Source organism: Rana temporaria, chromosome 2, assembly GCF_905171775.1.
Source record: "Rana temporaria chromosome 2, aRanTem1.1, whole genome shotgun sequence".
Classification (NCBI taxonomy): domain Eukaryota; kingdom Metazoa; phylum Chordata; class Amphibia; order Anura; family Ranidae; genus Rana; species Rana temporaria.
Genome location: NC_053490.1, coordinates 91,995,604 through 92,006,376, shown reverse-complemented (window position 1 = coordinate 92,006,376; position 10,773 = coordinate 91,995,604). Strand labels below are relative to the sequence as shown.

The following is a 10,773-nucleotide window of genomic DNA, read 5'->3' as shown; positions in this document are numbered from 1 at the left end:
TACCACCAAAAGAAAGCTCTATTTATGGGGAAACAAGGACGTCAATTTTGTTTGGGAGCCACGTCCCACGACCGCGCAAATGTTAGTTAAAGCGACGCAGTGCCGGAAGCTGAAATTTCGCCTGGGCACGAAAGGGGTTTATGTGCCCAGTAAGCAAGTGGTTAAATGTACTTATTTTATTTCTTTTTTGTGTAGTTTAAATGTATTTTTAAAATTGTCATCAAGCAAAGATAAATAGAGAACTAATTTGTAAAAAAAAAAAAAAAATGTAGCTGTGCAAAAAAAGCAACTTTTTGTTGGTGTGAGGCAGCGGTAGGTGCCCCTGTACCGCAGTGCACACGGTGACCGGGGCTGCCTCGTCCTGCCGCAGAGCCGTCGGTCCTGGCACAAGGCAGGCAGAGGGGCTGTAGGACCCGGGAGGACGCGGCTTGGCAGGCAGGCAGGCAGGCAGCACAGGCTACCTTAAACCCAGCCCAATTCCTGCTGCTGCACCACTCTGCGAGCTGGATGGAGAGCCAGAGGCAGGAGCCGCAGCCTCAGAGCTGGAGGAGATCTAGACTGGCGAGTGATCTGAGCGTAGCGCCGCAGCTGTACATAGCGCTGTACACACCTGTTCCCCCTGTACTGCCATCCCCGGCTCTGCCCTGAAAACTTTCCTCCCCGCCTCAATGACATGATTCTCTTCTCCGGGATTCATGCTGATCTATGCAGTCTGCTGTTATAAAGCCAAAACAGCGCATGTCTTCCTGGAGTCAGGATCCATACATTCTGACGTAGCCTGTACATCCTAAAAAAACCAAGCCATCCTCCGGGCTGCCACCACCGCCCCGGTGGGCTACTCACCTTGGCCATTGCTTTTTTTTAATTTATTTTTTTGTGTGAAGTTGACATGAGCCCTGGTGATCTCCCACCCAATGGAGAAACTCCGGATTGTGCCCCTGGCTGCCCTTGGATGGGCTGATGAAGAGCTGCCTGCCTGCTGAGATGTCAGTGGGTGAGCTGGAGCTTCTCTAGACTCATCAGAGCTTTGACCTTGAACCTCCAAAGCTATCGAGCCACCTTTATTAGTTTTTATTGATGCACTCCATGGATTGAAGATCGAGTCATCACCACCATCATCATCATCACCACCATCATCATCATCCTCCCCCTTCAGTGAGGAGAGGGTATATATACCTTGACCTGCCCAGCTTCCTCCACCATCCTGATGGCTCCCTTGGCTGAAGTTGGGAACTATTTCGGTGTCCAGGATGCTGTGTCTTTTGGGAATGTGCCCGTGTTGCCTGTGGATAACCCTGTCCTGTTAAGTGACCACCTGAGCCAGTCGGAGGCTGGGGGGCTACCCAGGGGGTCTGCGGTCACTGACTTGGAACACTTAAAGGGGATCCTCAGAAGGAGGCAGTTGTACTGCAGGACTGGATACCATTTAGAGATCTTTCCTAATGGCACTATCCAGGGGACGAGGCAAGACCACAACAGATTTGGTAGGTATTTCACTTCTAGGCTGGCATGTTTTTATTTTTCTGTCCATGGGGTTACTGATGGGCATGCTCCTGAGCTGTGCAATCTTCACAAAGTTTGATTTCTGTAGCTAACAGGAAAGCTGGTGTCCCCCCCCCCCCTTTGCTTTGACAGCTGAGACTCCCTCCCTATTGATCAGTGGCTTCACTTTTTTAGCAAGAGTTCTATTTTAGAGAGGGGTGATAATGGGCGAAAAACAGATGTGTGCCATTTGCTACCCCCCCAAATTCCACATTGGAGGTCCCATCTGCTGGATGCATGGGATAAAATCCATAGACGGGACTGATTTTAAATAAAGAGCATACCAATGCCTTTTTATTTCTATAGGATGCTATTTGTGACTCAGCATTAAGAGCCACAGACTGGAGGGCGCATGGCACCCCCCACCCCCCTCTTCTCCCTTTACTATTTAACCCTTAAGGTGCTGCCGGGACATTTTTCTGCATTGCTGCAAGTGGAAGTCCCAGCATGACCGGTGATAGTATAGGAAGACTCAGGGCTGCATTGGATCAGTTGCAGGCTGGGGAAGGGTTAATGACACTACCATAACCTACCTACTGGAAATGAGTTTAGGGTGGAGCAGGTTTGTAGAATGCATGATCCCCAGATGCTGAGTGACATGTGACAGCTCTGATGGTGCTAATCCTCTAGATTTCTTTATATGAGCAGGGAACACTATGCCTGCCCTTCAGAAGGAGCAAGAGGGGGTGTATGATTGCAGGTTATCAGGTATGTGTATGGGAGGGTATCAGGAGGCACCACTCCAAGGTATGGAGGGGAGGCTCAGGATGGCAGGAATGGGCATGAAGTAAGGGGAGCTGATGAGGCAGCCTGCCTGGGATTGTAGATACCCACTCCTGCCTTATACTGCAGTGATTATGGAAAGTACTGGGGAGGATATACATCTATACTGCAGTGCTTGTAGAAAGTACTGGGGTGTATCTACATATCCAGCCCTGACAGTGTAGGATCTCAGGTTTGCAGTGATTATGGAAAGTACTGTATATTCCTATACATACCATGGCTGAATATATTCTTAGTGGTGACCTATACTGCAGTGTTGGATCTCAGGTTTGCAGTGATTGTGGGAAGTACTGGTAGACTATATACATGTTCAGTCCTGGAGAGTATATACAGACTCGGTTCTGACTTCTGCTGCAGTTCAGATTTGCAGTGATTATTTTTTTATTTTATTGTTTTTCCTTTATATCCTTCCTGACCCATGCTGCAGTTCAGGATCTCAGGTTTGCAGTGATTTATTATTTTTTTGGGGAAAGTCTTGGTGAGTATTTCCATACGTATGGGGTTTATCCTGACCCATGCTGCAGTGTTGGATCTCAGTGATTGTGGAAAGTAATGACTATATACATGTTCAGTCCTGGAGAGTATATTCATTATTAGTCCTGGTGTGTGTATATAAAATAGCCCTTGCACATGCTGCAGTGTGGGATCTCAGGATTGCAGTGATTGTAGAAAGTCGTGTGTGTGTGTGTGTGTGTGTGTGTGTGTGTGTGTGTGTGTGTGTATATATAGACTAATCAGACCTGCCATATAATGTAGGGCCTCATGCATGCATATACGTATATATATAGGACTCTCAGTCCTGCCATTTCCTGTAGGATGTTAGTATTGCAGAAGTTCTGGAGAGTATATACATTATTAGTCCTTGCACATGCTGCAGTGTGGGATCTCAGAATTGCAATGATTGCAGAAAGTCATGGAGAGTGTATATAGACTTCTCAGACCTGTCATATAATGTAGGACCTCAGATATGTATATAGACTAATCAGACCTGCCATATAATGTAGGACCTCAGATATGTATATAGGACCCTTAGACCTGCCATATAATGTTGGACCGCTGATATGTATGTATATAGGATCCTCAGTCCTGCCATAGGACCTCAGATATGTATATAGGACCCTCAGTCCTGCCATATAATGTAGGACCTCAGATATGTATATAGGACCCTCAGTCCTGGCATATAATGTAGGACCTCGGACATGTATATAGGACCCTCAGTCCTGGCATATAATGTAGGACCTCGGACATGTATATAGGACCCTAAGTCCTACCATATAATGTAGAACCTCAGGTGTGTATGTGTGTGTGTATTAATATTATATAGGACCCTCAGTCCTGCCATTTCCTGTAGGATGTTAGTATTGCAGAAGTCCTGATGAGTATGCACAGCCTTTGCTGGTTGTAAATACAGATTTACTATAATGATTGCTTAGCTAAGAATAAATTGTCATCAGAGATGGTGATGGATCTGGCCATGGTGCCTGTATGATAAATAGGAGGTGTATGAAGAGCTCGGCATTCTTAGTATAGGGGATCCTTGGAGGGAAACTTTCGATCTTTGTATATTTGATGTTGATAAACAAAGTAACTTTTTGTATCAGTGTGTCTACAAACATTGTTGCTGATGGAAATCCCAGCCCTGCATGTCAGTGAGCAGCACTTGGCAGCTCCCCCCGGGCTCTGGGGACACTCGGAGAAGGTGGGGATCGGCGGGGATCTCCTGTAGCATCCTATGTGGAGTCCCCGCCGGCCGCAGCCAGATCTCCAAGGAGGAGAGGGGTGATCGCTCCGCAGACCGTGTGCGGTCGATCGGGCAGAGCATGGGCTGCATTGCTCCCTGAGCTCTATCATGTGCTGCTGATCTCCCAGCCCGGCTCCACGCCTCCAGCAGGTGTCTAGTGTATGTATGAGAGCGCGCCCCCGCCGCTCGGTCCTACTGCACGCCGGCTTCACTCACAGGCGGCGAGCGAGGAGCTTGCTGGTGCGGCGCTATTAGAGGTATTACGGCAATCGTTCTAGCACCCCCCCTCCTTGGAATTGACATGACATCTGTTAACACGTTCGCTGCCGAGGGCATCCGCACCACAGCCTAGTGTGGGGTAGGGAGAGAACTGCTACTATCTTCTATCCCTTCTAGAGATCACAGACTGGTAGAGATCCCAGGGACTAGTCTAACTACTTAGGTTTTCCATAGATCAGTGTTTCTCAACTCAAGGCGTCCCAACAGGTCATGTTTTCAGGATTTCCCTCAGATGAAATGGCTGTGGTAATTACTAAGGCAGTGAAACTGATCAAATCACCTGTGCAAAATAATGGAAAGCCTGAAAACATGACCTGTTGGGGCACCTTGAGGACTGGAGTTGAGAAACCCTGCCATAGATCACAGGGACAGGTATTAACTCTGAGAACTGGCATAACTACAAAGGATTTCCATAGATCCCAAGGACTGGTATAGATGAGGACTGGCATATATCACAGGGACAGGTATAACTACAAGGACTAGTAAGATCACAGGGACTGGTAGAGAGAATAAGGACCAGGTATAACGACTAAGGATTTCCATAGATCAGAGACAGGTTTAACTACTAAGGACTGGAATAGATCCCAGGGACAGGTAGAGATAAGGACTTCCCTAGAGACTGGTATAGACACTAAGAACTTTGGGGTTGATATTGCATATATTAGCATGGCCTACAATATTGCCAATGAGCTGGCATCCTCTACAGCTCTAATATATATAATTTTGCAACTTGGCAATGAAGAATTGTACACCTGTATACGCTTACATGCGTTTACGCATGGTCTTCACGAAACCGTTAACTCGGAATGTTTTTTGTCAACATGATCCTGAGTAAAAACATCAGTAAATTCTTGCGTCCGTGTGCAACTGGCCTAAATTGGCCCCCGTATGTGGCATGTCTACAAATCCTAATTGCAGCCTCCTTGGCAGACCGCCCCCAGTAACTCTCCCACAAGTGCCTGGATACGACTTTGGTAGTCATTTCAGACCTGGAGACACAGAAAATGTTGGACTCCAAGGTTTGAGGAGCACCGAAAGGTCACCATGCATTAAAAGGATGGCAGTGACCTCAAATACTCTATTGGCAGTCCATGCACAGAATATTGATTAAGTCTAGGCTAAAGGGCATAAGTATCAACACCATAGATGATCTAGAAGGATATTTTAGTTACAGGTGGAGTTGGGTGGGCTCTGGCATTTGTTTTTAGGCCCCAAGAGGCAGCAGCGGCTTGGTAGTTGGCACCTCTGATTTACAGCTCTAAGGTCCTCAGTTCTAATGTCATTCAGGAGGATATTACCTGTATGGAGTTTGCATGTCTTTTGTGTGGGTTTCTTCTGAGAGTTCAAATTTCCTCCCACACTCCAAAGGCATGCTTGGAAGTTATTGACTCCTGTCTAAATTGGCCCTAGTATGTGTATGTGTGATCGGGACCTTGGATTGCAAGCTCTTGAGGGCAGAGATTGATAATATTTAAAATTGATTGTTATGCTGTAACACCACCTTGTTGCATTCTTCCTAATTAGAAATAAACATACAACTGAGAGAATGGGTATTTGGTAGACTTGGTTTCAATTTAAATTGATAGCCAATTTATATTTAATATTCTATAAAATGGCTTCTGTAGGTTTTAGTGAGAGATGTTCATTTCCTACCATAGTCGTATATTGTGCTTGGTATATGGGGTGACTGGTTGATAAGACTGTATAATGTGATCCAGTTGTTGTGGGGTGTTTTTTTTTTTTTTTTAATAAAAATTTTTTTTTATATATATATATATATATATATATATATATATATATATATATATATATATATATATATATATATATATATATATATATATATATATATATATATATATATATATATATATATATATATATATATATATAATTAGACCCCATAGCACTTTGACACTTGGAGAGATTTACTAAAACTGGTGCAGCTGTGCGTGGAAGATAATCGTCTTTTAACTTCAACTTGTTCAATTAAGCTTTGACAATAAAAGCTGATTGGTTACTATACAGAGCTAAACCAAATTCTTTGTGTACTAGTTTTAGTAAATCCCCCCCCCCTCAGTTTCAATTCGGCGCAACAGTAGGTTTGCCAATGTTTCTTCAAGCCAAACCCCCAATTTTTTTTTTAACTAACTATACACTATAGAAGGGATATGCAATTAGCGGACCTCCAGCTGTTGCGGAACTACAAGTCCCATGAGGCCTAGCAAGACTCTAACAGCCACAAGCATGACACCCAAAGGCAGAGGCATGCTGGGATTTGTAGTTTTGCAACAGCTGGAGGTCCGCTAATTGCATATCCCTGCATAGGCTAACAGACCTGTGACACATTTGGACACTCCAAAGAGAGCAGTAATGCATTGCGCATAGTGCCCCCTCACCCTCCTGTCAGGGCCTGTTCCGAGCTGCATTCATGTTTTCAATGTTCAGGGGGACTGAAACCCGGACACATGATTCAGAACCTGGACTGTCTGGGTGAATCCCAGACAGGTGGCAACCGTACGAGGCGGTTGAAGAATCCCATTACACTCAATGGGCATATTCATGCTAAAATGTCTCTTGTTCCTTGAAAAAGTACACATGCAGAATCATGTGTTTTTGGCCCCATAGACTTTAATGGGGGATCTTGAAAAATATGGCATGTTCATTTTGCAGACCTTTCTGTCTAAGTCTATGGAGCCAAATACATGATTCTCTTTTTTTTTTTTTTTTGTATAAATATGTGCAAAAAAAAAAGCCTTTAAAGTGGAGGTTCACCCGGAAATGACAATTTTTAAGATTAGATTCATGCTCATTTTTGTCTAGGGGAATCGGGTAGTTTTTTTTTTTTTTTTTATCGAAGCCGTACTTACCGTTTTAGAGATGCATCTTCTCCGCCGCTTCCGGGTATGGGCTGCGGGACTGGGCGTTCCTTCTTGATTGACAGTCTTCCGACAGGCTTCCGACGGTCGCATCTATCGCGTCACGAGTAGCCGAAAGTCGGTGCGCAGGCGCCGTATAGAGCCGCACCGAAGTTCGGCTAATCGTGACGCGATAGATGCGACTGTCGGAAGACTGTCAATTAAGAAGGAACGCCCAGTCCCTAAGACCATACCCGGAAGCGGCGGAGAAGATCGCTCTCTAAAACGGTAAGTACTGCTTTTGTTTTTAAAAAAAAAATAGCCGATTCCCCTAAAATGAGCATGATTCTAATCTTAATTTTTTTTTTTTTTCGGGTGAACTCCCGCTTTAAAATGGCCTTTAATATTGTGTCCCAGTTGTCATTGTAGTTTCATAATTCTTTGGAAGTTTAGCATGGTTTGCCGGCTAAAAAAAAAATTCCAATGCCTCCATATAGAGCCCCATCCCTCTTTTCTAGCAGACTAAGCCTACTCCCTTTCACCTGTCCCGGCAGTAATGAGTTAACTTTTGAGCACACATTATAAAAGTTCCAGTCTTCTCCATAATGCAAGAATGTCATATTGTGACCGGCAGTGACAATTTCCTCATTCCCCTGGCCTGTCTTTCAGTTTGGTTAATATGTACTTGCAGCAGCCATACAATGGCGAGGATCTGTGTGTGAAGTTTTATTCTCCAGCGTTTTGCATCCCTGTGACTTTGTGCCCTGCAGCACTGGAAAATCTGCATTTTTAACTGGGAAGATAAGTACTGATCTCTCCTTGTTTAACACGTGTATTGCTGCTAATTGGTTTAAGTAATTGTCGCTGTGAATATTCCACAGGCCTCGTGTCACAACTGATTAATAACACAGATAATCATTTCTGCCTGGTCTGTGGTTGATGCAAATGAATATTTTATACAGTGTAAGTGGTCTGTGTTCATATAGAGCGGTGAGAGAGAAAATAGCATTCCATAACCTTACTTTTTTTTTTTTTTACTTCACCCCAAAACTGATATTTAATTTGTGAGTGAATGAAAATGAGACGAGTCATCCAATGCGTTCTTTGTGTTTCTTGGAGAGTTCAATGCTGGGATCTCACTTTCTATAACTGCACTGTCTTGGCCATAGGTGTGCACAGCCTATTGCATTAGGGTGTGCACCCCAAAGCTCCAACATGCATGCCTGTGTCTAAATATAAATAGGGCAGCAGGGCCATGGACCGTGTCAGTGGGGCAGAGGTTGGTGTCAGTAGTGTGTGTGTTTTGTTTTTTTTTTTTTTTTTTTTTTTTTACAATTTTATTTTTATAATGAATTATTATTTTTTATTCATTTATTTTATTTTATTTCTGAGCCCCACTGGGGGGGCTTTGGTGAAATATCAGGAGTCTAAACAGGCCCATGATGTCTCACTTTGGAGAAAAAGAAAAGGACTGAGGACAGAGATTCTCCAGTCCCTTTTCCTTGCAGCCAAGCAGCAGGGGAAATCTGCGCAGCACAGGGTGATTAGGGTGTGCCCAGGCACACCTGGCACTCCGTGTGCACGCCTTTGGTCTAGGCAAGGCTTAAAGGTGTTTTTTGCCTGATCTGTCTTTCTGGACAGTTAATGGGATATGCGCAGGTCTTTCCTGATACCTTTTCCATTCTTCCTTGATCAAACGGGTAACATACAGAGAATTTTGGCAGGGTGGGTGGCCTAATTGGCCTTTTCCACATCCTCCCATCCAACATTTTTCCCGCAGATTATCAGCCATTTGCAGAGCCACTCACCCATTTCTTCTTGCTTTTTATATATATTTTCCTATAATAGATTCAAGAAAAAAATACATATTTGGTCCTTACATTTTTATGTTGACCTTCTATTCTGGCAGAAGTGTCCATCTAGGCTGTTTTATTGTGGTGGATGAGTCGAATGTCTGTCTTCTCCCATTTGTGTATGGTTAGCTTGCGGATGGATTGCCCACTGATTATTTTCCATCATCAGACTGGCACCTGAAGATTCTTTCCAAGCCCCTCCCCAACATCCATAGACATAGGCAGGTCTGTACAACCATTATTTGTAGCAACAATGATTCAGCATCTTGTTTGTACATGAATAGTCAGCTGCTGTCTAATGTCTGTAGCCACTTTAAAAGAGAAGTATGGACTTCTCTATTATGCTCCCCTAGGTGGATGCAGCATCATTCTGATGCTGCATCTGCCCCCCTAAGTGCGTGTGTGTTTGGTGTTTTTTATAAAAAAAAAAAAAAAAAAACTTGTGCAGCAATAGGATGACTGGATTCTTTTCCATAGCTTTTGGCCAGTAGTCGACATCCTTTGGATTATAATTACATTGTATGATCAAAGATTTTGTGTGCAGAATCATTTTCTGATTCTGTCTTCCTCTTTCTACCTAGAATATTTATTGAATATTAACATTCATCAAAAATTGCCCATATATGCAGTGTAGGATTACTAAATAGGTGCAGGCTTATAAGGCCCCATACCATTAATGGGGCCGTGTGGCAACGGATCAAAATAATAATTTTGGTCTTTGAAAGAAAATTTTAAATGAAGCTTTCTTTAAATTGTTTAGAAAGGATAGAAAACGTGAATCTACTAAAAAATGAAAACTTTAGATTAATAACGTAATGTATCCAATAACTGAAAGTACATAAACCACAGTCATCAGGTTCACATTAGTTTCTCCTAAAACCTTCTTTCAGATGTCCATTTTGTAAATGTTGGTGCATCCGATATTCGTATGATATTGATGGTCATTTCCATCTAGCAGATGATGTGAACACTACTTAGTTCAATGTTATCTCATTGGAGCACGAGCATAAGAAGCCTCCAGTAACCTGCAACGCTGAAGGGTGGACAGTTTAGAGCGGGGTATGCAATTAGTGGACCTCCAGCTGTTGCAGAACTACAAGTCCCATCATGCCTCTGCCTCTGGGTGTCTTCCTTGTGGCTGTCAGTCTTTCTTCTCCTCATGGGACTTGTAGTTCTTGAACAGCTTGAGGTCCGCTAATTGCAAATCCCTGGCTTAGGGGCTTCCACAGAATTGAATCCCTCACCGCATGTACGGTATGTCTAAACCCAGTCACTCAAAACCTTAATTCAAAAATAAATATGTGGTGATACTTCTCTGTAAGAACTTGCACAGACTCTTCCAGCTATAGGGTGACAATGCTCTGCCTGTGTCTCTCAATTTTTTATTTCTGAATGGGCGCCCTTTTACAGGCTTTTTTCCATAAAGTGGCCATGCGGATGAACATTACCCAGTCTTGCTTCTCTCTTGTTACTATCAGGAAACCCACCCTGGGAAAAGGCATGCAGCCGTCTCTGCAGGAGGTAGGTAGCAATGGTACGCAACATAGGATGAAGAAAAGTGATCACTGTATTTTACTAAGAAAAATGTCAATTGATGTGAAGGAAATGGCAACAGGTATTCTAGCCTGCCCAGGCAATTGGTTTTTCATGGGGTGGGCAAGCTAGTTGGAGTGGGGGCAGGGATGGACTGGCCATTGGGACTACAGGGAGTTTCCCG

The 10,773-nt window shown here is 43.8% G+C and overlaps 1 protein-coding gene across 1 annotated transcript in view; it reads left to right on the top strand.

Annotated features, from left to right (window-relative positions):
* The first annotated feature begins 493 nt into the window (after window positions 1-493).
* FGF9 (fibroblast growth factor 9) overlaps window positions 494-10,773 on the top strand; it is a 62,697-nt gene continuing 52,417 nt past the window's right edge. Inside the window, exon 1 of the mRNA XM_040340522.1 lies at window positions 494-1,484. Within this exon, the coding sequence (XP_040196456.1) occupies window positions 1,208-1,484 (277 nt within the window). The 5' untranslated portion in view covers window positions 494-1,207. The remainder of the gene's footprint in view (window positions 1,485-10,773) is intronic.